The sequence below is a fragment of the Aspergillus undulatus genome, assembly GCF_047715775.1.
Source record: "Aspergillus undulatus strain CBS 261.88 unplaced genomic scaffold BDV17scaffold_30, whole genome shotgun sequence".
Taxonomy (NCBI): Eukaryota; Fungi; Ascomycota; class Eurotiomycetes; order Eurotiales; family Aspergillaceae; genus Aspergillus; species Aspergillus undulatus.
Window position 1 is genome coordinate 259,235 of NW_027396634.1, and position 22,266 is coordinate 281,500.

Sequence of the window (22,266 nt, forward strand, 5' to 3'; positions counted from 1 at the left end):
ATCCACAGTCTATCTAGCTACAGAGTAGACTCTGTACTCTGAGCCTTGGATGGTTCGACAGCATCGTCTGTCTATATCTGCAACATGGCTCTTTTGCAAACGTCTCTGATTTGGGCCGTCTATGCAATCGTGGTGGCCATCCTCGTTGTGGTGGCCTCAATATTCATCTATGTTTATCAAACTCCTCGCGACCGCTCGCCATCAGTGACATTGACATGCATTGTGGCCATCTCGTGTCTTCTCGCGACCACCCTCTTGCTACCTGTCGATGTTGCGCTAGTTTCTTCCACCGTCTCTTCTTCTGTGGGCCAGCGAAAGGACTGGGCGACTCAACAAGAAGTGGATGGAATCACTTTCTCACTTTCCCTTGTATACTTCGTCTTGTACTCTGTGGACACATTTCTCTGCCTTCTTGTTGTCCCATTTGCCTATTTCTGGTATGAAGAATATGATGAAGTGGCAGCGCAGGCGGGCGAGCAATCCGTCGGACAGCGGTTCTGGGGTGCTGCCAAATATACACTATCATTTGTTGTCATACTTGTCATTCTGTTCCTCGTCGGCTTTTTTGTGCCTGTCGCCCGAGACAGCGACGACCATGGTTTGGATTTCTTCAAAAATCTCTTACGCGAGAACCGTAAGGCCTCTCTCTCCCTTGCTCTGGCTTACAAGGGCAATTCACTGTGCTAACTGCTCTCTATCAGGTGGTGAACGCGTTCTTACCTTCGCTCTTGGCTTATTGATCACGATTGGCATGTGCGTGTATGTCCTACATACTTCCACAGGACTAGCTGTGCTTCCCATTCGTTTAATCAAAGGCGGTCCCACGTTATCGAACCAAAGTTTAACCTCGACCTCTGCTGTACAGCTTGAATCAAATCGGGAGCGGCAGCGCCAACTGGAAGGCCGCTGTGGCCGAAATGCCGAGTTATTGTCCTCCAAAGACCGCCGAGAGTTGGATTCTCTGGTGCGAGAGGAAAGAACACTGGTTAGAAGGCAGCGCCTGGCGCAAGAGTCAGAGGGAGATGCTCAACCCTTTTTGATGAAAGCATGGTTCAAGCTTGAAGCGTTCTTCCACCCTTTCAAGCTTTTGGGTGGCTTGATCTTATTCCTCCTCGTGCTACTCACTTGGGTATCTATGCTCCTGACTTCTATTGACAAAGCTAAAAACTCGATATGCAAACGCCATTGTGGTTATATTCTTGGGCATATCAATATTTTCAACCCCGTCAACCAGATCTTCGTTCAATCGGCCAAATTGTTTCCAATCGATTATGTGATATTCACCTTGCTTATTTTATTGTTTTTCTTCTGCTCGGTGATCGGCATTGCTACTGTGGGCATTCGATTCTTATGGATCAACATCTTCAAGGTTCGAAAGGGCCATACATCACCACAAGCTTTACTACTGATGACTGGCATGTTGATGCTAGCAATTCTGGCCATCAATTACTCAATATCCATGATTGTTGCGCCTCAATATGCAACATTTGGACCTCAAACTTTCTGTGACCGCTCGCCTGATTTGTCTGGGGTACATCTAGATTGTTCTGAAACTAGACACCTCATCAAACCTTGCTCGGAAGCGGCCGACAATGATGCTGCGAAGCGAGTTTGCACCCCTAGTGTCGCCAGCACATTGCTAAACAGAGTGACCATAAGCTTCCCTCTCTTTGGTGCAATATGCTTCTGGGCGCAGTTTGCTTTCCTTGGTGGGTTATCTCATCCCCCCTGGTCCATAGTCATACTTACAATCACACTAGGTATCCTTTTGTTCGCTCTCGTCATCTCGCTTCTACGTTCTCCCAAGGTGGACGAGCGGCAACTGGATGAGGACGCTGAGAATGCCGAGGAGGAGGCTCTCTTGGCAAATTCTAGGAGAAATACTGATGCTCGGTGGCAGGGTGTTATCGGTGGAACCAGCAGACATGAGAACACTTAGGACATTAGGTTTTTCAGGCCCTGGTCCTTCGGCTCTTTTCAATTTCGCGGCTTTCACAACCGCTGCTAGCGAACATGATGATAATGCTAGACGTCGAACTCGAGACATGTAGATTGTATTTTTTTTCTCTTTCAGACCCCTAGACTCTTTGGGGCTCATTCACGACCAACTTGGCTCGGCGGTGTATGCCTATTGCCTCACGCGGTCATTCAAAAGTGCGAGAGCACTTTCAAATGCCTTCACAACATCCGTATCTGCATGCACCCGTTAGTGGTCAACACAGTCAGGGTGGCCGGTGATGACATACAATGCTTCCTCTTTTTCTCCAAGCTCTCTTCGGAATCCTGGACATGGTGCATTTGTGTTTTGAACCTGCGGGTGTAGTCTCAGAATTATGCACATGATATCCAGACGAGGTGACCAACCTTTTCAAGGCCCTGATTTCATCATGCTCAACGGTAGTCTGAGACCACGCTGTAAATACCTAGAGAATATCGTTAGAGTGTTCACTGTCTGTTTACTGCCACTGTTATGGAGTACCTGAAGCAATTTCGCAATATGGTCTCGCAGCTCTTCCTCGGATTTTTCATGCTGATCCATTATTTGTATGTAATTGCTTTCAAGCCGAGACCAGTCATAGTCCTTGATGTTCTCTTTGAGCTGCGATTCCTCTTGCGAGGCAACGCGCCGCTGCTCACCCGCGGATTTGCCTCGAGTCGACCCGGACTTTGGACCAGGGAGACGAGTAGGTGTCTTGTCACCGGATCCCATGTTAGATTGGTTGCAGAAGCTGCCAGATGCGTTTGAGCTATCAACCTGGATTCGTGGTCAGATGAGTCTTGTGTATGGGGATCATGCTGCTTACGGCCTGATCGATAATGGAATATCATGTCAGTAGCGTCGATTCGTGAATTGGTGGCACCCGTACTTGACTCGCAGAAGGAGCAAGTTAGGTATGTCTGCGGGGTCTATTGGAGGCCGCTGGTCGGATACGATACCTATCTTCCAATGGTCTGGTGTTTTGTAGGTAAATCAAGTCTAGTCCGATGCCGAGACCTCTATTCCGCCTGTAAATATATATCTGGAAGCTCAACGAACTCTATCCACCTTCACTATTTCATATAGCACGATATTGCAACAAATATCGTTGCAATATCACACCACCAGGAGACAATAATTCGACGAGACGAGTTTGAAACGGTATCAGTATTTTGAGTCGTGCGCTGCCTGAGGCCCCATCAGGTGACGTCTACGCTCGTACGGTGCTAACCTCCGACAGTCCTTACATCCAACTCTCACTGTACTCACACATGCCTACTACTCCTTCGCCATAGCTGCTCGTGAACTATCCGCAAGTGAGATATGATCAAAATCATTTTCTATGCAACCGCCCCAGTCAATACATATGGGCTCGAACCTGAGCAGCCGGACTACTGATCGATACCCGATGACTTGGGACTTTGGACGATCGCTTCAAAGTCCAATCAAACGGCTTCACATCTCTTGAAATGAGTTGCGACATATGTACGCGTGCTCAAACATCAAAACTAATTTGCCCAACCTGCGCCCGAAATCGACTCTACGAGCTACGCTTGAACCACGCAAGTGTTCTTTTAGAACGAGAATACCTAGGTCAGCAGATAGAGAGCGCCGTGAATCTCGACAGAGGACAAAGGAAGGATACGAGCCATAGTGAGAATCACAGTACGGAGCAGGAAAGAGGAAATCTGAAATGGTCACTCCAACGTACCAGCAATGAGCAAGCCGAATCGTCCGCGCGAATCAAAGTCCTCGCGGGTCAGATTGAAAACCTACGGTCTCGCATCAAGGATAAGCAATTTGATATCGCCCAGCGCCGAATAAGCCTAGCGCGACGACGCTCCGATTCGGAATCCGCTATATTTCAGCTTCCGGAGCGGGAGACGGGGGTGCTGAACAATATACGACACAATATCAAGAGAACGGACCACGCCTGGCACTCTAACCACACCAAGACGGCCGAGGCTAGGATATTCTTGTGCCGGGAAGCTGCTAGCATCTACGGTTTAAGGCAAAAGGTCAGGAAAACAGACAATGGTCTCAAAGAAATCTACACTATTGGTGGCGTGAGCATTCTTGACCTCCGAGAAATGAATGGAAAGTTCTCCTGTCTGGCTTTCAGGTCAAACACTAATACACGAAAACAGGTGCCACACCAGACCATATTTCAACCTCATTCTCCTACATTGCCCACATCCTTGTCCTCGTTTCCCATTACCTGTCGCTAAGGCTTCCGGCAGAGATAACGCTTCCACATAGAAACTATCCTAGCGCGACCATCTACACACCGTCCGCATCGTATCTCCCACGGGAGCTAAACTCAGTCCCATATTCAGACCGATCAACGTCTTCAAACCCTACAATATTGCGCTCAACCGACACACGTGCTCCCCTGCCTCGCCCTCGGCCTCTATGTATTGATACTAGTCTCCCCAAACTAGCCAAGGAAGATTCTGGGTCCTATGCTCTTTTCATTGAAGGTGTCGCCCTTCTCGCCTGGAATGTGTCTTGGCTGTGTCGAAGCCAAGGTTTGCATCTAGGGTCTGAGTCGTGGGAGGACGTTTGTGATGTCGGGAAGAACCTGTGGCAGCTCCTTGTTGCGCCACCTGGGCAATCGTCAACTATGGTAAGAGCTCTTGCAGGTCGCGACACTCAAGCGAAAATCAAAACACCCAAAGATGCCTCGAGGACCACCATTAAACGGACCAAATCACTCTCTATGCTTGGTCATTATTCCCACGGCACCGCGCACTCTTTCCTAGGTGCATCTGAGGGGACCGACTTCGTCAGGGATTGGAGACTACCGACTCCGACGAAAGTTGTTGACAGGTTGAAATCGACATTACACGGTGAAATGGCTAGTGCAGAATGGGAGTTGTTGGAGAAAACAGAGTGGGATGACATACCCAAAGACCAGACGCAGCCAGTCCCGCCTGACCCGCCTGGTGGTTCAGACGCAGCGCAAAATCCTCGATCCGGCTTGGCAGATCTGAGTATCATGGCAGCTAAGCAAGATGTGGGAGCTGGGTTTACTAGTAGAGCTCGATCAAGAGGGACCAGCGGATGGACTAAGCTTAGAAATAGGTAATAGACACAGTGATAAACACTATTTTGATGGCTCGAATAGACGCCCACTTGAGACCTGTTTTTACTAAATCGATTACCCCATCGTCATCACCGTCAACAGATCACACCTTATATACACTCGATACTCTGTATAGCCGTGGGAGAGATTACCCGTGGATGTCTACCATGAATTGCGCAGGGCTACCAACATATCGTCGCAAACAGTCAGGTTGCTGGAACCATGATTGAGCCATGATTAGGAGTCCTCATCAGTCCTAACGTTCGCCTGGAGCTTAATAGGTAGAGTAGATATCATACTCTGTATACTTCGTACTCCGTAACTTGAGCCCTCAGCCAACACCGTGTCGATCGAGCGTGGAGCCGAAGGCCTATTATATAATCCAGGGTTTGCCTGATTGATAAGATAATGGCTCAACGCCAACGTGTGTCCTCAAGGCTCAACGCTATACTTATAGACTATTCAACACCCTTCAACATATAACTGGACTTCGTCGCAGTGCTGGGCTGAAGTAGCATCTTGACTCAACATTGTCTTCTTATTCAAGGTGCCGGCACCGAATCCCAGCCGAATTGGACAACAACAACAATCTGTCGACCGGGCCCCGTGTGATAAATGCGTCGGGAGCAAAAAAAAAAAACCCACGACCAACGGACAAACAACTTCTACGATAGTCAATGCTACGTGATGTGGATATGGAAATTATAGGTGAGTTTAGAGCGCATCAACTGCTCCGCCAGGCGTGCTCTACCCTGGTGTCAACTGCACAGAACTAAGCTTCCACAGAGTCCCAATCTAGCGTTGCAACGCTTTCAGGAATACCAGAAGCCCTCCTACGAGCGGAACTCTCCCGTCGAAATGTATACCGCGACTCTGATAATGCCAAACCTGCATGTGGATCGGTCAGACAAGGCGCCTACAACACCCCGCTCCATGTCATGGCGCTATTCCTCATCCTAGTGCTAAGCACACTAGGTATGTTTGCGTCTTCTTGATGGTGACTACTCATGCTGATTATGTCCATGGAAAGCTTGTTCATTCCCCATTCTCGCTCGACGGTTTCCGCGCTTACCGATACCTCGGAGATTTTTGTTCATATCACGACATTTTGGGACGGGCGTGTTGATTGCTACGGCTTTTGTTCATCTACTGCCAACAGCATTCGTCTCCTTGACTGACCCTTGTCTTCCTCGCTTCTGGAGTGAGAGTTACCGTGCCATGGCTGGTTTCGTCGCGATGGTCTCGGTCTTTGGCGTCGTTCTCGTGGAGATGTTCTTTGCCATGAAGGGGGCCGGTCATATCCATGGCAGCGAATATGACCAGTTGATCAGCGAGGGGGTCGATCTCAACAATGATGAACATACTGGTGTTCCGGAAGACCCACGGCTCGGTGTGACAGGGCCAACAGACAACATTCATCTCTCTCCAATGCACAGGACCCGCGTGCCTTCGCCGGGACAAGCGTATGATGATCGTTTATCAAGCTGGACCGAAGATTTAAGCCCAGAGGGCTCTTCGACAAATTTGATGAAGGAGGATGCGGTTTCTGACTCTGGAGAACTTGGCAGGCCCGACGTTCCTCGCGGAAACAGGAATAACCACCCGCGAGCGTACACTCACCACCATCGTTCCCAATCAGGGGTGTCGGCTATGGATCCTAAGTTGACGTTGCAGAACCCTCAGCGGCAGCTCTTGCAATGCCTCCTCCTTGAGGCCGGTATCCTTTTCCATAGTGTCTTTATTGGAATGGCAGTCAGCGTCGCTACAGGAACCTCTTTCATTGTTCTTCTTGTGGCTATCTGTTTCCACCAAACGTTTGAAGGCTTCGCTCTCGGCTCGCGGATTGCGTCGCTGATTCCGGATCTCTTCCCCCCTTCATCGATCAAGCCGTGGCTCATGTCCCTTGCCTACGGCACCACAACTCCAATCGGTCAGGCCATTGGCCTTGTTTTACATAACTTTTATGATCCAGCTAGTGCCACCGGTCTATTAATGGTCGGGATCACGAATGCAATAAGCAGCGGGCTGTTGCTCTTTGCCGGCTTGGTGGAACTTCTTGCCGAGGACTTTCTGAGTGAAGACAGTTATGTGACTTTACGTGGCCAGCGGCGCGTCGAGGCTTGTATAGCTGTAGCCGCTGGGGCCATTCTGATGGCTTTCGTGGGTGCCTTCGCTTAAACTATAGCCCGACGAAGAAAATTCACGGTGACAGCTCATCCTCACCTTGTACACATAATACATATATATATGTTGATGTCCACCAGCTTCTCTTACCTTACAACTCTCAGAAATCGCTCAGGTAAGAATATCAGTTTGTATAGAGTACGCACAGAGTATTCGAAATAGCGGCGTAGTGTCTCTGGAATACCGCCATGTCGCATAAACCGGGAATTCGAATACCACAACTCAGTCGAGGAATACTAAGAGTGGCGCGTTGCCTCGAGGTAATCGTCCCAAAGACGACCGAGCGAACAAACGCTACATGACTAGACATTCTGACTAGCATATAAGGAGACGTCTTCTAGTAGATACATAAGGTCATGGCAGGGATTATGGTGAATCGGTATTGTTTGATGAGCCGCGGAATCGAGACGGCTACAAAAATAGGAGCTTCTAAGCGAGGTACTCGACAACCAGGGCGCTGGCACCGCCGCCACCGTTACAAATACCTGCGCAGCCGACCTTGCCTTTCCGAGCTTTGAGGACTCCGAGCAAGGTTGTCAGAATACGTGCACCACTGGCTCCGAGAGGGTGGCCGATGGCTACGGCTCCTCCGTGGATGTTGACCTTCTCCTCAGAAAGGCCAAGCAACTTCAAGTTGGCGAGGGCAACCACGCTGAAAGCCTCGTTGATTTCAAAGGCGTCAACTGCATCCTGGGAGACACCAGCATGCTTGAGAGCCTTGGGAATTGCAAGTGCGGGGGCGGTTGTGAACTTGCTAGGCTGCTGAGCCGCATCACCCCAGCCAAGGATCTTCGCAACCGGCTTCAAGTTCAGTTCCTTCAATTTGGCCTCAGATACTAGGACGATAGCAGCAGCACCGTCGTTGAGAGGAGAGGAGTTGGGAGCTGTCACCGTTCCGCTTCCAGGAATAAATGCGGGCTTCATAGCACGAAGCTTATCGGGGTTGAGCTGTTCGACATATTTGTCAATAAAAGCCGCCTATAGTTACACCGACTCAGTGAATGTCAAGAGATGGTGACATACATTCTTGGGCTCATCGTCCTGCGACACGGTAACACCAGGCTTTCCTCGGAAGCCGGGCAGCTCGATAGGAGCAATTTCATCATCAAGAAGGCCAGCCTTCTGAGCAGCCTGAGCTTTTTCGTAAGACCGAATGGCGTAATCGTCCTGCTGTTGCCTGTCGAAGCTGTGGTCCTGCGCACATTCCTCCGCTTGCAATCCCATAAGTTCCTGCTTGCCCACGTCCGTCAAACCATCCTTCACGATACCGTCCACCATGGTCTGGTTGCCGTACTTTGCGCCGGTACGAAGGTTAGGAAGGTAGTGGGGTGTGTTCGACATAGACTCGGTTCCACCAGCCACAACAATATCGGCATTTCCGGTCATGATAGTCTGCGCTCCGAGGATGACGGCCTTCAAGCCTGAGGCGCAAACTTTGTTGACAGTGGTACACACCGTAGACGTCTCGAGGCCGGCTCCGAGAGCACATTGTCTGGCAGGGTTCTGACCAACACTTTGTTCCCCAGAGGTGAGCATTGCTCATTGTAAACGGTTGCGATTCTCAATACTCACTTTGCTGAAAGGACGTTTCCAAAAAAAACTTCCTGGACATCAGATGGCTTGACGCCCTCCGCTCTTTCGACGGCGGCTGAAGTCGAAGGCTCGTTAGCAAGCGCAAAAGAGGAGTCTGGAGGTGAAAAGCCGTGATACCTTTGATAGCATGGGAACCCAGCTGCGGGGCTGTCTGGCTTGAGAGAGAACTATAGGATTAATGTCACGTCAGCGGCCTTCGATAAGCATATAAAGGTATAATTCCCTACCCCAAGAAGGAGCCTACGGGCGTACGGGCATAAGACACAATGTAGACAGGCGGAAGAGCAGCCATATTGAGGGATGAATTGAATGCAGGAAGATAAAGATCGGTGCCCGGGGGGTGGGTGGCGTTATCAAGTTTGGTAGAAGATGTTTTGATCCACGAACGCACAATGGCTCTGCTTAAGATAACTAAGGAATGAAGCCTAGAATTCGATCAACGGACAAGAGCGTCAACCCCCCTTATGTACCTGAAAATGAAGGACAGGCTGAGCGGTGTCGGCGAGGTGGGGTGGGACGGAGAATACGTAGTAGGAGGAGGCACAAGAAGGTAAATTTGCGTATGGGGGACTGTTCTATTATGCTTGAAAAATAAAAAGAACGGCAAGCCTCTTGGCCATTAAGAGTAACAATCTTCCAGATCTGCCCACTTTTTCTTACCTAAATTTTGTGGTGGAATACCGGTTTGCAAATTGCATGCGGCGGCTCAGGAAATCGGGACGCCAAGCTCGGTCAGCAGAAGTTCTCGAAGTTACCCCGAAGAGCTCGTACCGGCCGCGAAAAAGCATTCAATGCACCACCAGCCTTGACAGCTTCGGTGCAACTGGAGCAGTCCCCCTCCCCCCGGGCAACACAATGGATGATCTCTACGATGAGTATGATTTGATCAAGCTAGGAACTCTCATCTAGCTTCTTACAAGCGCGTTCTTTGTGACTGACCAGCTACCCAGATTCGGGAATTACATCGGCGAGGCCGCAGAATCCGACGAAGAGCTTGAACAGGAAGATGTCAAACCGCAGGCCTTCAACTATGATGAAGCATTCGGTGCAGATGACGACGAAGAGGCGTCTCAGCAGGAATTGATGGAAGTGGATTATGGTGCGCTGCCCTTTCATGGCTCCAGTAGTGTGACTATTCTAACACCAAAACGCGTTACAGAAGGGCCGTCCAACGCCGTTATTTTGCACGAGGACAAGCAGTACTATCCCAGCGCACAACAAATATACGGTGAAGATGTCGAGACGTTGGTACAGGAAGAGGATGCGCAACCTCTTTCCGAACCCATCATTGCGCCAGTTACCCAGAAGAGATTCGCAATCGAAGAAAGTGAGCTGCCACCGGTCTTCTTCTCGCGCGAGTTCATGACGGATCTTCTCAATTTCCCCGAACAAACGAGAAATGTCGCGCTTGTCGGCCACCTGCACCACGGAAAGACCGCGTTCATGGACATGCTTGTCATGCAGACACATGACTTGGCTGAGCGGCTGGACAAGAAAACAGGGCGAAAAAGGGAGGAACAGCTTCGCTACACCGACGTTCACCACTTGGAAAGAAAGCGAGGGCTTTCCATCAAGTCAGCGCCTATGAGTTTGGTGCTTCCGAGCTCGAAAGGAAAATCACACCTGTTCAATATTATCGATACCCCCGGGCATGTGGATTTTGTGGACGAAGTAGCTGCCTCATCCCGGCTAGTTGACGGCGTCGTTCTTCTTGTTGATGTCGTGGAGGGGGTACAAGCCAATACCGAGCAGATCATTAGACACGCCGTCTTGGAGGATCTTCCCCTAACGCTGGTAGTGAACAAGATAGACAGATTGATTCTGGAACTGAAAATTCCGCCGAACGATGCCTACTTCAAGCTGAAACATGTGATCGAGGAGGTGAACACAGTGATCGAGAGCATAATGCCCGGCCATGGTGAGAAACGGCGGCTGAGCCCCGAGAAAGGAAATGTCGCCTTCGCCTGTGCTTCGATGAAGTGGTGTTTCACTCTCCAGTCGTTCGCAAAGATGTATGCCGAAACCTACCCGAAGATTGAGACGGCAGACTTTGCTCTACGTCTTTGGGGGGATGTTTTCTTCAACCCCAGGAGTCGAAAATTCACTCGTAAAGGGGTGGAAGAGAACTCTAAGCGGACATTCGTCAAATTCGTTTTGGAGCCCATCTACAAGCTTTACTCGCACTCCCTCAGTGAAAGCCCTGAGGACTTGAAGGAAACGCTTGCTAGCGTGGGTATCAGCTTGAAGCCCTCACAGCTAAGGTCAGATGCAAAAATGCTGCTCGATTTGGTCTGTGAACAGTTCTTTGGTCCCGCCGGGGGATTCGTCGACATGGTATTACAACACATTCCTTCCCCGGCGGAGGGCGCGAAGAGAGCCTTGGAGCGATACTACACCGGTCCTACGGATACCAAAGTGGCAACTGCAATAGCTAGGTGTGATTCGGATGGGCCTCTGGTGGTTCATGTTACAAAGCTTCTGGCAAGCACGGATGCTTCGCGCTTCCATGCTCTTGGGCGGATACTGAGTGGAACAGCTCGGCCGGGGCTCCAAATTCGAGTGCTTGGCGAGAATTATACTCCTGACGATGAGGAAGACATGGTTAATGCTACCATTTCAGATACATGGATCGCCGAAACGCGGTATAATATTCCAACAAGCGGTGTCACGGCAGGAAACCTAGTCCTCCTTGGAGGTGTGGATAACTCTATCGTCAAGACGGCAACTCTGGTGTCCAACAAGTTTGAAGATGATGAGGAGGCACATATTTTCAAACCGATTCGACACATGAGCGAATCTGTCTTCAAAGTCGCTGTTGAACCCGTCAACCCGTCCGAACTTCCAAAAATGCTCGAGGGACTTCGAAAAGTGAACAAGAGTTACCCACTGATCTCAACAAAGGTAGAAGAATCGGGGGAACATATAGTCCTAGGAACAGGGGAACTCTATATGGACTGTGTTCTCCATGACCTACGCCGACTGTTCTCCGAAATGGAAATCAAGGTTTCTGACCCGGTCACTCGTTTCTGCGAAACCGTCGTTGAGACATCAGCTATCATGTGCTATTCAATCACACCGAACAAATTGAATAAAATCACTATGATTGCCGAGCCTTTAGACGACGGTATAGCTGAGGACATCGAGGGTGGTAGAGTCAGCATCAAAGACCCAATACGCAAAGTGGCCCGATTCTTTGAGGAGAGGCACGACTGGGATAAACTTGCTGCGAGAAGTATATGGGCGTTTGGCCCGAATGAAATGGGACCGAATATCTTGCAAGATGATACATTGCCGTCACAAGTCGATAAGAAACTACTCGGGGGCGTCAGGGATTCCATAACACAGGGCTTTAGCTGGGGCACTCGAGAGGGCCCATTGTGCGAAGAACGTATGTTGCATTTTGTTGATACTCTATCATATTTGACCTTTTATGTGCTAACATATCCTGTCTACATATAGCGATTCGCAACGCAAAGTTCAGACTCACAGATGTTTCCCTCGCTGACCAGGCCATCTACAGAGGAGGCGGTCAAATCATTCCCACTGCCAGACGAGCCGTCTATTCATCATTCTTGATGGCCTCCCCTCGTCTAATGGAGCCGATCTATTCTTGTTCAATGACAGGACCTGCGGATGCTGTAGCATCCGTGTATACCGTCTTGTCACGGAGAAGGGGCCACGTTCTTTCCGATGGACCCATTGCGGGAACACCCTTATACTCCGTTCGTGGTCTGGTTCCAGTCATAGACTCTTTTGGCTTCGAAACGGATCTTCGGATTCACACACAGGGACAGGCAGCTGTCAGTCTTGTCTTTGATAAGTGGAGCGTAGTTCCTGGGGATCCGTTGGACCGCGAAGTGAGGTTGAAGCCGCTGGAAATGGCTTCTGCAATGGCGACAGCTCGAGATTTTGTTCTGAAGACAAGAAGGCGAAAAGGCCTCGCTGAGGACGTGACTGTAAGCAAGTTTTTGGAACCGGAGCTTTGGAAAGGCTTGAAAGAGAGCGGCGTTCTTGATTCTTGACCCTGATTAGGGGGGTAAATGGGTGTGGTAACCAGTTTCATGGCTTAAGACAGTTAATACAACCCGCAGGCGAAGACACAACAAACAAACCCTCCTTCAGGATAAAGAGTAGAGTTTAGTAGCAACATAGCCAGTTGGATCACTGGCAGGTCTCCAGCATCTTTGCGATAACGCCCATTAGCGTGCCATTTTCAAGTGCTGCGGCGACCCTTTCCTTATCAGCGAGCTGTTTGTTCACTTCGTCCGCGGTACTATGTGTCCCTTCCTTGATTTGCACATCTACCCGAAACCGAGGTGGGAGAGATTGTTCGAGCCGAACACGCACGCCAAGCCCTATGACAGTGGCCAAACTGCAATGAGTGATTGTGGGCGTTATGAGAACAGTGACCGTCCGAAGTGGCGATTCGGGAACATTGGGGAGAGCGGGTTTGATCAGTATATCTGGAAGTGAGACCACTGCCAGCGCCCCCAAGGAAATGGGATGTTCGGGATCAGAAATGGTTGATATCAGATCTAAAAGCCGTCAACTTAGACAATTCTCGCTAATACATGGAACCGGTAAGTCTAACCATATATTTCTTGTTCATCGATGGGCTCCTCCATCAAGTCATTGTCACCTTCAGAATCAGAGGTCGGCGGGGAATAATCAGGAAGAACGTCGACATCAAGAGAAGGGAAGGCTGATGCAAAGAAATCGCTTCCATATGTGCCGGCCTTTTGAGTGACAGACGGCCGAAGGCGTGTGGGAAGATCAGCAATATTTAGAATTGTCGGGTTCGAATTTTGCATTTCCGAAGCCATCGTGAAGAGCTGGCAGTGAGGTGATATGGGGTTGTGATAGAGATATACTTTGCCCTGTTTGTAACTAGAAAGACAGTCCATTAGAAGTTGAGGATAGTGGCGGAGGCAAGTGGGCCGAAGGAACAACTATCTTCCTGGGGGGTAGACGCCCCGCACTCTTGATCTTGCGTGACTAGTAGGTACTGCTCTCGCCGCTCGGGCTCTCAGTCTCAGCGGCGAGCGCGAGGTCCCGAGGGTCAAGGACTCGAGGATCCCTCGTCCAGGATCCAGATTCCAGACCATTTGCTTAGACATCACATAATGCAGAAACTCACTACATTCAGTCACTACCGGCCGTTGACGATGCCCAGACATGCAGGAACCTTCATTGTGACATTAAACTTTGGCAATGTAAGCCAAAGGCTCAAAGGACGACATGCTTAGACTCTTAGGATCGCTGGTTAAGAAGCTTCCAGGAACCTAAACGGTGCGTAGATCCAGCTACTCTGTAGAGGACGGAGTGTGTAGCGGTGGATAGTAGGGCTTGGAGGCACCCAGAGTCTAACAATCAGGAAAGGGCCAAAGTTCCTCCAGGCGGAGCCACTGGGAGCGTCTGGGACTGGGATTGCGGCCAACTGCCTGACTTGCGGTGCTGCGCCGTGCCGCACATCAGCGCCCCCTCAACACCCGAGGCGATCGCCCTCCATCCCTCCTGGCCACTGTCCACCGTCCGGTGCCCGGTATTCAGTCGACGATTCTTCTATCTACTACCACTCTGCGTTCCCGCGACCTGATCCGGCTAGTTGTGCTCTATCGGCTTGTCTTCTACACTACTTTGTTGCTTTTTTATCTTTCTTAACCCCCGTGTTTGGTCCGGACTCCTGACTCGATTGTCTGACAACTTACGTTTCGCGCGATACTTGAACCATCGTAGCTATGACCTAGCCGCACCGTGGACCTGCCTTGCACCTCCAGCGACACCTTCACTTGCAATCTTCAAAAGTATCTGTGCACGGCCCATCCTTCCTGCTCATACCTGGCCACAACTTCATCCTGGTTATCGGTCCTGGTACGCTAGGTCTCACATCACATTTACCGTCGAGCACCGGGTCCGGTTCCTTTTGATTGACCGACGCGCCTTATGAAAGGTGACGGTCAATTGGAAGTGTAACGCCTGTGTTAGCTCGTCCTTCTCGATCCAACAGTCAGCAGTGGATCTTATATAATCTCTGGTGCTGCTAGTGCACAATGCGCTCCGCATAATTCCATTTACTCCTCCGTTGTGAGTACCCTCGGCCCTCGCCTTGTCCCTTTGGCAGTCTATCCATGAGCGCATTGTTTCATTGAGCGCTTTTTACCGAATGGCGCCTGGGCGATACAGGTACGATAGTGTGCCTCCGACGGGAGAATGATCATGTTCCCATCAAAATCACCAGCCCACTCTAAATCGTCTCGCCGGCTGGCTTCAGATCGTTGCTATACAGTCACTGACATCGCGCGGCGACGGCCATAGGCACTCCAGACTCTATACACCATTCTCGTGCATACCACCCTTCTTACCGTGCTTGTCCCAAGCGCTTGCAAGGCATATCGACCTTTCAAGTCATTTGGGCACCCACAGGCAGGTGTCTCATTGAACGTCACGAACAAGTGTACCGCGATTGTGAACTCCAACCCTGCAATCCCATCGTCAATCCAGAAATATTTAGTTGCTCCACGCTGTCCCGGCAATTTTACCATCTCTCCGCGGGGCTCTGTACAAAGGAGGTTCCGCACTTCATCTCCGATCAAGTATATCGCGAATACAACAAACACAACCCCTGGCCCTGATATCGAGTGGGTGCGCGCAAAAACAATTGGTCCCCGCATTGTGTTGACAAGCCATCCATCTGGCCGTTGGACATCACAGTCGACAATTGTACCAGCAACGCTCAAAATCAGTCTGCGGCTCCGGAGATTACCTTTGCTGCAAGGCGGGCCTTGCGACTCTCAGTATTGATTTCTAGAGACAAGCTTGTTTCGCGGTCCGAAAATTGGTCATCTCGGATCTTCCTACTCTGTAAACCTAAACCCGAATCCAAGATGCAGGGTTTCTCATATATGCCCCCAACAGGCCCTCCTCGCGAGGGTCAGAAAAGTAAGGGTCCTCAATTCATAATATCCTCATCCCGCGAAATATTCAGTGACTGTCATTCATGATTTATTTTACAAATGAAAGCTGACAATACTCTACTTTCAGACTATGTTTTTGTTGATGAGCATAATAGGCATAAACGGCTCAAAGGTAAGTATCTTCTCCGTTACACCGAGCCTCACCACTGAACCTGTGCAGTCATGCGCGCATGTAATGGCTGTCGAAAGCGAAAAATAAAATGCGACGCTGCTACAACAAATACTTGGCCTTGTTCAGCATGCACTCGACTAAAACTAGTCTGTGTACCGCCTACCATCGGCCAGGAAGGCGATTTTCAGGGGCAAGGCCTCGAATCTTATCCTCCCAACTCGCTTGACACACTCAATGGGCCGGAGTCTTCACAATCACTTTCATCTTATGCGATTCCTCAAACATACCGCGACAATGTTTCGCCACATGGACAAGCTTTGCATCAGTACAGTGATGGAGTGGGCTCATTTTCACATTACACGCCATCCAACGTCTCGACACAACCAGGTCTATACGAAACAAGATCGCCACATGAGGCCGTTGCTCATGATACCTACCAGACTCAGCAGATGTTTCCTGTTACCCAGACGCAGTCTATTGGAACAACCGAGGGTATCGACTTTGGCGACAATGAGCATTCAACTGCCGAGAATCTCAGTGAAGTACTTGGCGAACTAAGAATCGACGAAACTGGAATTGGTAAGTTGAAAACCATCTTATTCCATGACAACAACTAAATGTGAAAAAAGCACCATATATTCGCCAACAGAGGATGGACAAATCAGAACCGGAAATTCCGACTCAGGATGAGATGGAAGAGAGTCTTCCACCCCTCCGCACTGGAGCTGGCTCCAAGATTCGTATCCCCCCGGAACTTATGCCGTCCGATGATGAGGTCATGGCTTATCTGAAAATATATTTTGATGGGATTCATCCCTACGTTCCTATCGTTCATCGAGCGCACTTTTATTACCAGTGGCAGCACGATCGAAAATCAATTTCGCCTCTTTTGCTTGAAGCATTGTTTGCCTGTGCAGGGAGGTTGTCAGAGGATCCAGCTCAAGGGGCGCAGTGGCTAGCTTTGGCAACAAGTGAGTCCGCCTCCGCTCTCTTCATGGCAGGCAAGATATGCTAATTCTGAATGTCTTTTGTTCAAGGACATGAATCTAGCTTCATGGATGTGCCGCGCCTGAGTACGATTCAGGCACTTCTCCTCCTGCTGAAAGCGCGAGAATCGTTACCCAAGAAAGGATACTATTATCGTTCCTGGCAAACGGTCAAGACCATTATATCGATGGCCAAGGACTTGGATCTTCATGAGCATTACAACACCCACGTCGATGAAAGAGCCTGCAGCCTCAGCCCAGTCGAGTGTTTAGTTCAAACTAGGGTATGGCAGGCTCTTCTAGTTGTGGAGGTCATGATAGGTGCCCCACAAGGTATACCACTTTCAATATATACCTACAAGCAGTGCGACGAGTAATGACACATTCCCAGGGCGTTCTGACTATGGTGTTGATCCCCAAACAGTTAATATGGATGCCGAATTGGCTATTGAGAACCTGGACCAGTTCGAGACCGATCGATCCAGGCAGTATGCCTATTTTGTTAGGAATGCTCGCAACATTCGAATACTCACCGATGTTTATCACAAAATCAAGAGACAGAAAGACTGGGGGTCTAATTCCAAGTTTGTTGAAAACAACCCAATTTTCACCGACTGGTTGCAGAGCTTGCCACCGGATCTGCAGGTCAATTATCCTCCAGATGGCTCTCCTCCGTGGATTCCGTCTCATTTCGTTGGTAATATGCATTCGCACTGTCATTTGGGTATAGTCCTTTGTCATCGACCGCAATTACTTGCTTCAAAATTTCCCGCGAATGGGAATTGGAAGATGCACATGGCGTTATGCTATTCATCTGCCAAGTGTCTCTGCAGGCTCCAAGAGGCAATACTGGCTCGTTTTGGACTGTCTGGTCTCCTCTATATGCTAAGAGGCATCAACTTCACAATTTACTGTATTTTGACATGCACAATGTTGCATTTGGTGAGTCACCTTATGATTTTCTTAATAATGCGCAGTTCGGCTAAATGCTGGTTCTAGGTTGCCATCACATCTCCCGACCCTGACTTTCACACTGACGCAAGGGAATATTTTACACGTCACATGCGGATACTCGAACGGTGCTCAACAGCCTGGCCGATGCCAGAGATACAAGCACAGATCGATTCTTTGCGTCTAGCCTTCTCTGCCAACATAAACCGCCCTTTTGAACTCAAACCCACGTTCCCTTACGGCAGTCCATCAGAGCCGTACCAGCCCAGCCCTACTCTCGAGACACATTATCACCCACAGCCCAGCCAAATCTCCAACTTGCAGGAGCGAGCTGGCTTTCATCCTTATCCCATCACCCCTCCGATATCAGCTGGCACTGAAGACTCGAAGGCTGGTACACCTCAACTACAAGCACCAAGTATGCTCACGACCCATCCTGTTCATAATGAAGCTCCATTAGTCGATGAGAGTAACTGGGACCCAACTCGCATCATCAAGTAAGGACCGCCAAACATCTTTTTTTACTTATCCACTTTTGCTAATCTCCTAATTAGTCAATGGGACATGGCATTTTCCTTCAATCCTGCTGTAAACTCGCCGCCAATGGCGATGCCCGGGTCGTCTCAAGGGATGCAGCCTGCATTGGTGGATCAGTATGCGCTGCAATATCAACAGCCAGCCAAGATTGCAGTCACGCAACCCTCGTCAGTCCCGCAATCACAGATGAACCCCCAACCAGTGGTATTCACAGCGCGCGATTGGCAGCAAAGTGTGGCAAGCGTGTACGACCCGCACGGTCTGAAACGGCGATGGAATTACTCTGTTGATATGGGAATGGAAAACAACTCGAAACGCCAACGTTGATAAGGGCACACAAAGTCATACTATCGCCAACTTCATGGTACTACCCACGCCCTACCTCGCTCGTCTTGGTACGGTAATTCACATGGTAGCATTGAGGGGTGGGCAATATCTAATTGTACAATTCAACAGTGAATAGAGACGAAAGTCAGCATGATACCCATGAGTTATATCAATCATAAACCCTTGACCATTCATTCTGGTTACTATTTGGTCGCTTGACAGCCCTCTACCTGGCTGGCGTCGTTTATTCTTGGTAAGCTTAGTTGCACAGTAGATCATAATCTCCCGGAATCTTGAGCAGTAATGCAATTACGGAACCGTAATCCCACCATTGAGCTTCCTATAGCGCTAGTTTCCCTGTATCACTTCTGCCTTGTACCATGCTCGCGGGGTTTGGTGATTTGTACCGGATGTGTAGACGTCTGGATACAAATCTCATAAACAGCAAGTTGAGTGGCCCAATTTGAAGACGTCTGTCATGCACTGCCACCCGGCAACTGGCGCATATTTCGTCCAGAACGATTTGAGTGATAGCCAAGGATACGCGCCCGATATCAGAGATCCATGAGCCAGGACCACAGTGGTTTGTTGAGTAGATTTGTTGATTCGCTTGAGGACATAAGTCTGTGCATACCGACCACCACATTTGGCATCGGATCTCGGGTTCCCTAACCGGAGTCCTTAAATCAAGCGCGCTGTCCGACGCCAATACGCTCTTCACGAGACCTGACTATCCGTGCCTTGTCACCAGGTAGAGGCTTCAGTTCATCGCTAGGGTCAAAGTTGACGCGGGTGCCATGCTGAACGGAGCCGTGACCATTGTTTTCCTGTTCTAGTTTGCGCAGTCGCTCCTCTTCGAACATCGTAAGGTCATCAGTTGTGATGGCAATGGCAGTGGGTTTTCGACGAATCATGTTGACAACAGTATTGATGAGTAGTGTGAGTGATTGTTGGTAAAGAGCTCGATTCTTTCTACGGCTACCACCACGTGTGGAAGAATCCACGACCACAGATCATGTGACTTGAGCCTCGGAAATCTGACGACAGGAATCTTTTCGGACATGCTCGACCACTTACTCTCCTTTAGAAAGGCATTACTGTTCAAGATGCTTCAGAGTCGAGCTATGATTCTACGCCCACGGCTTATTGGATGGAAAGAGCCATCCATTCATTCAATTCGAAACCTCTCCGTGTCTAAAGCGCCAAAAGCAGATTCACCACCATCCAGTAGGTCGCAGTCCTCCCAACAGTCACTCTCTCCCCTGCTCCTATCCCGCCTTGTTACGATCCAAAAATCGACATTCCGTGATTTTCTAATGTCAATCCCGAAATAGCTGAGTCTAGTCCTCCGAATTCATCCGCCGATCAGCCCAAAAAACTAAAGATTCCACCGGCTCTTTTGAAGTTCAACAAGTCGAACCCGGACAAGCCCCGTCCACGCAGAGTTGTGGATGCGAGATCTTTCGCTGCCTCAAAGCCTGGTGGCCAGCCGGCAAACATCCTGAAAGGCCCACGCCGCGTTGGAGCCCGAGGGGGGACGCAAGTTCGTGGACATAAGCCCACTAAATCGAAGTCGGCGCCGAGAGAGGCGCGCAGACGTCTCCGCCCACGGGACTCGGGCGCTGGAGGCGAAGATCAAACACTGGCTGCCGAAGCCGAGAATGCTTACCGAGAACTCGCGGAGCAGGCGAAGCCAGTTCCTACTCGCTATCAACCCCAGGCCCCTAGCCTGCAGGGTCTAAGCGAAACGTGGCCGTCGTTTCCTACGGATATCAAAGCAACTACCGCTGGAGTTACTGAGAAACTCTCATCGCTTAGTGAGCGTTACCCAAACGGCTACGTTGCGCCTCTGGAACTCGGTAGACGATTGTTTGAAGGAAAATTTGTTCGCTTCACGAGTGAAGAGGAAAAGGCCGAGGCTTTAGAAGCTGCCAAGAACTATGCGCAAGAGGCTGCAGACAAGTTATCACAGGGGAAGGGCGAGCTAGTAGACCCGGAGGCTGTCATTCTTCAAGCCTTGCAAGGTGAAGGGCACAAGTCTCTGATCGAGTCTCTTGTTCAGGGAAAGTACCCTACTGTTGAGACAACAGAGAATCAGTCTCCTGTTCTTGGAGAGGTTCTGAGAAATCTGAGAAACAACGAGACTTACCAGGCTTCGGGGAAGCGGTCCCAATTCTTGGAGAAGATGGAATCGCTACTGGCTGTGAACCGCCCCGTCAAACGTGCTTGATGGTATGGGAATCCTAGGGTCCTTGTATAATATTGTTTCTTATTTTTTTTTCTCTTTTTTATAACTATGCCCGCATTTCGTTACATCCTTTTCTCAGCCATCTGTGTATGAAGGAACAAAATGTACAGAAACCTAATACAAAGATAGTGAGTGTCCTCGAGATACCGGACAACCTTGCAACAAGCCCCCTTCCCTTGCTTGTGAAATTATAATGCATAGTGAACAAAGGTTGAGCATGCCGGCTCAAGCTCGCTCCATGGCCTTCTTCGCGGCCTCAAATAGTTCCTTCACCTCTTTTTGTCCCTTCTCCGTCAACTTCTCCATCTTGTCCTGAACCCTCCGGACATCGTCCTGTCGAGCGATCCTTTTCTTGATTATGTCCTGAAAGCGTTTATGAGTGGCACTCCGTGACTCGCGGACACTATGAGCAGCTCTGTCCATAGCGGTCTTTGCGGCAGCCACGGTCTGGTCTCTAGATTCTTTCGTGGGAGGCGGGATGGGAATATTGAGCTGGAGGCCATTATGGGGGTCTGGTTGCGGCGTCAAGGATAGGTTGGAGGAAAGAACTGCCGAAGATATAGGCTTCACGTGCTATAACAAGTTGAACTAGAGTCAGACTAGAGACAAAACAGAGAAAATTCTGGGCAATGACAAGGGCAGAGAGCAAAAGCACGAGACACTAGAGACCAAAAAAAACACTGACAGACATACGCTATCTTCGGAGACCAATACAGACACCATTCGCCCACCCTTGGGGACGACCTGAGCCAATTCTCCTAGTTTGACTGTTTCTTTGCTCCCCTTGCTCAGCTGGACACGGAGGCTCTCAATGGTCTCGGTGCTTAGCCTGCCTCCCATTCGGAGCTTGGAGAGCTCATCCTTCAGACGAGAGATAGCGGTTGCGATTCCGTGATCGAGCTGTGCAAGATCTAGCGGGTCTTCTGAAGCAACATTCGCTGGAGCATTTTTGACTTGACTCGTCTCGTCTCGTTTCTTACTCTTGTTCAGGATTGAGGAGCTGGAGAAGGTTCGCTGAAGGGCATGACGTCGGAGCTCTGCTCCATATACGGCTCGGAATGGTAGCAATTTGAAGTGAAGTGAAGAGGACTGCAGCAACGTGACGAGCTGCATTGCGCTGTGACCAGAATTCAACTTTGAAGCCGAAATTTATGAAGGAGATAGCACTGGTATGTTTTGGCTTTGATACCATTTGTTGATGCCAAGACATCTTGGCTGTACTAAAAAGGGAACACCTATCTGCAGACTATAGGGTACGTCGTCTACGGTCGCGACGCAGATAACAATTATT

At 49.8% G+C, this 22,266-nt stretch overlaps 10 protein-coding genes across 10 annotated transcripts; 5 read left to right on the forward strand and 5 right to left on the reverse strand.

The window, feature by feature from the left end:
* Nucleotides 1-13: 13 nt before the first annotated feature.
* On the forward strand, nt 14-2,136 carry BDV17DRAFT_115517 (putative LMBR1 domain protein). Its single transcript, XM_073753926.1, has 3 exons — nt 14-634; nt 702-1,709; nt 1,761-2,136. The coding sequence occupies exons 1-3, from the start codon at nt 85-87 to the stop codon at nt 1,937-1,939; spliced, it is 1,737 nt and encodes a 578-aa protein (XP_073614763.1). The 5' UTR covers nt 14-84; the 3' UTR covers nt 1,940-2,136.
* On the reverse strand, nt 2,090-3,120 carry BDV17DRAFT_115536 (uncharacterized protein). The gene is made up of 5 exons (XM_073753927.1): nt 2,805-3,120; nt 2,480-2,755; nt 2,365-2,423; nt 2,247-2,311; nt 2,090-2,193 (listed from the first exon to the last, which is right to left on the reverse strand). Exons 2-5 carry the CDS (start codon nt 2,708-2,710, stop codon nt 2,129-2,131), a joined length of 420 nt encoding a protein of 139 aa, XP_073614764.1. The 5' UTR covers nt 2,711-2,755; nt 2,805-3,120; the 3' UTR covers nt 2,090-2,128.
* Nucleotides 3,121-3,694: 574 nt separating this feature from the next.
* On the forward strand, nt 3,695-7,241 carry BDV17DRAFT_282370 (putative ZIP family zinc transporter; the record flags this gene model as incomplete). Its single annotated transcript, XM_073760187.1, has 5 exons — nt 3,695-3,736; nt 3,856-4,087; nt 4,126-5,013; nt 5,850-6,038; nt 6,094-7,241. 5 exons carry the CDS (start codon nt 3,695-3,697, stop codon nt 7,239-7,241), a joined length of 2,499 nt encoding a protein of 832 aa, XP_073614765.1.
* A 217-nt stretch (nt 7,242-7,458) lies between these two features.
* On the reverse strand, nt 7,459-9,401 carry erg10B (acetyl-CoA C-acetyltransferase). Its single transcript, XM_073753928.1, has 6 exons — nt 9,368-9,401; nt 9,068-9,265; nt 8,958-9,007; nt 8,820-8,895; nt 8,271-8,760; nt 7,459-8,195 (listed from the first exon to the last, which is right to left on the reverse strand). The coding sequence occupies exons 2-6, from the start codon at nt 9,130-9,132 to the stop codon at nt 7,677-7,679; spliced, it is 1,200 nt and encodes a 399-aa protein (XP_073614766.1). The 5' UTR covers nt 9,133-9,265; nt 9,368-9,401; the 3' UTR covers nt 7,459-7,676.
* Nucleotides 9,402-9,695: 294 nt separating this feature from the next.
* BDV17DRAFT_292205 (116 kDa U5 small nuclear ribonucleoprotein component) lies at nt 9,696-12,862 on the forward strand (the record flags this gene model as incomplete). The annotated part of the gene is made up of 4 exons (XM_073762321.1): nt 9,696-9,715; nt 9,791-9,939; nt 10,000-12,228; nt 12,300-12,862. 4 exons carry the CDS (start codon nt 9,696-9,698, stop codon nt 12,860-12,862), a joined length of 2,961 nt encoding a protein of 986 aa, XP_073614767.1.
* A 139-nt stretch (nt 12,863-13,001) lies between these two features.
* BDV17DRAFT_282373 (iron-sulfur cluster assembly protein CIA2) lies at nt 13,002-13,663 on the reverse strand (the record flags this gene model as incomplete). The annotated part of the gene is made up of 2 exons (XM_073760188.1): nt 13,002-13,375; nt 13,432-13,663. 2 exons carry the CDS (start codon nt 13,661-13,663, stop codon nt 13,002-13,004), a joined length of 606 nt encoding a protein of 201 aa, XP_073614768.1.
* Nucleotides 13,664-15,693: 2,030 nt separating this feature from the next.
* BDV17DRAFT_115691 (uncharacterized protein) lies at nt 15,694-18,766 on the forward strand. The gene is made up of 7 exons (XM_073753930.1): nt 15,694-15,779; nt 15,882-16,505; nt 16,556-16,897; nt 16,964-17,245; nt 17,304-17,854; nt 17,912-18,360; nt 18,418-18,766. The coding sequence occupies exons 2-7, from the start codon at nt 15,977-15,979 to the stop codon at nt 18,725-18,727; spliced, it is 2,463 nt and encodes an 820-aa protein (XP_073614769.1). The 5' UTR covers nt 15,694-15,779; nt 15,882-15,976; the 3' UTR covers nt 18,728-18,766.
* A 647-nt stretch (nt 18,767-19,413) lies between these two features.
* BDV17DRAFT_282375 (CDC26 family anaphase-promoting complex subunit) lies at nt 19,414-19,641 on the reverse strand (the record flags this gene model as incomplete). The annotated part of the gene is made up of 1 exon (XM_073760189.1): nt 19,414-19,641. One exon carries the CDS (start codon nt 19,639-19,641, stop codon nt 19,414-19,416), a length of 228 nt encoding a protein of 75 aa, XP_073614770.1.
* Nucleotides 19,642-19,833: 192 nt separating this feature from the next.
* BDV17DRAFT_282376 (uncharacterized protein) lies at nt 19,834-20,957 on the forward strand (the record flags this gene model as incomplete). The annotated part of the gene is made up of 2 exons (XM_073760190.1): nt 19,834-19,954; nt 20,062-20,957. 2 exons carry the CDS (start codon nt 19,834-19,836, stop codon nt 20,955-20,957), a joined length of 1,017 nt encoding a protein of 338 aa, XP_073614771.1.
* BDV17DRAFT_115647 (ribosome-recycling factor) lies at nt 20,631-22,232 on the reverse strand. The gene is made up of 2 exons (XM_073753929.1): nt 21,669-22,232; nt 20,631-21,548 (listed from the first exon to the last, which is right to left on the reverse strand). Exons 1-2 carry the CDS (start codon nt 22,086-22,088, stop codon nt 21,201-21,203), a joined length of 768 nt encoding a protein of 255 aa, XP_073614772.1. The 5' UTR covers nt 22,089-22,232; the 3' UTR covers nt 20,631-21,200.
* Nucleotides 22,233-22,266: the final 34 nt, after the last annotated feature.

What these genes read in the sequence shown, in the direction of transcription:
- BDV17DRAFT_115517 (XM_073753926.1), top strand. Translation starts at nt 85, where the DNA reads ATGGCTCTTTTGCAAACGTCTCTGATTTGGGCCGTCTATGCAATCGTG. An exon ending in AAATCTCTTACGCGAGAACC is followed by an intron (nt 635 to 701) that starts GTAAGGCCTCTC and finishes GCTCTCTATCAG; the next exon opens with GTGGTGAACGCGTTCTTACC. An exon ending in GGCGCAGTTTGCTTTCCTTG is followed by an intron (nt 1,710 to 1,760) that starts GTGGGTTATCTC and finishes CAATCACACTAG; the next exon opens with GTATCCTTTTGTTCGCTCTC.
- BDV17DRAFT_115536 (XM_073753927.1), bottom strand. Translation starts at nt 2,710, where the DNA reads ATGGGATCCGGTGACAAGACACCTACTCGTCTCCCTGGTCCAAAGTCC. An exon ending in ATATTGCGAAATTGCTTCAG is followed by an intron (nt 2,424 to 2,479) that starts GTACTCCATAAC and finishes GATATTCTCTAG; the next exon opens with GTATTTACAGCGTGGTCTCA. An exon ending in GGAGAAAAAGAGGAAGCATT is followed by an intron (nt 2,194 to 2,246) that starts GTATGTCATCAC and finishes GGGTGCATGCAG; the next exon opens with ATACGGATGTTGTGAAGGCA.
- erg10B (XM_073753928.1), bottom strand. Translation starts at nt 9,132, where the DNA reads ATGGCTGCTCTTCCGCCTGTCTACATTGTGTCTTATGCCCGTACGCCC. An exon ending in CCCGTAGGCTCCTTCTTGGG is followed by an intron (nt 9,008 to 9,067) that starts GTAGGGAATTAT and finishes TTAATCCTATAG; the next exon opens with TTCTCTCTCAAGCCAGACAG. An exon ending in AGGACGATGAGCCCAAGAAT is followed by an intron (nt 8,196 to 8,270) that starts GTATGTCACCAT and finishes TATGTCGAACAG; the next exon opens with CTCAACCCCGATAAGCTTCG.
- BDV17DRAFT_115691 (XM_073753930.1), top strand. Translation starts at nt 15,977, where the DNA reads ATGCGCGCATGTAATGGCTGTCGAAAGCGAAAAATAAAATGCGACGCT. An exon ending in GTGGCTAGCTTTGGCAACAA is followed by an intron (nt 16,898 to 16,963) that starts GTGAGTCCGCCT and finishes CTTTTGTTCAAG; the next exon opens with GACATGAATCTAGCTTCATG. An exon ending in GACCCAACTCGCATCATCAA is followed by an intron (nt 18,361 to 18,417) that starts GTAAGGACCGCC and finishes TCTCCTAATTAG; the next exon opens with TCAATGGGACATGGCATTTT.
- BDV17DRAFT_115647 (XM_073753929.1), bottom strand. Translation starts at nt 22,088, where the DNA reads ATGCAGCTCGTCACGTTGCTGCAGTCCTCTTCACTTCACTTCAAATTG. An exon ending in TATTGGTCTCCGAAGATAGC is followed by an intron (nt 21,549 to 21,668) that starts GTATGTCTGTCA and finishes AACTTGTTATAG; the next exon opens with CACGTGAAGCCTATATCTTC.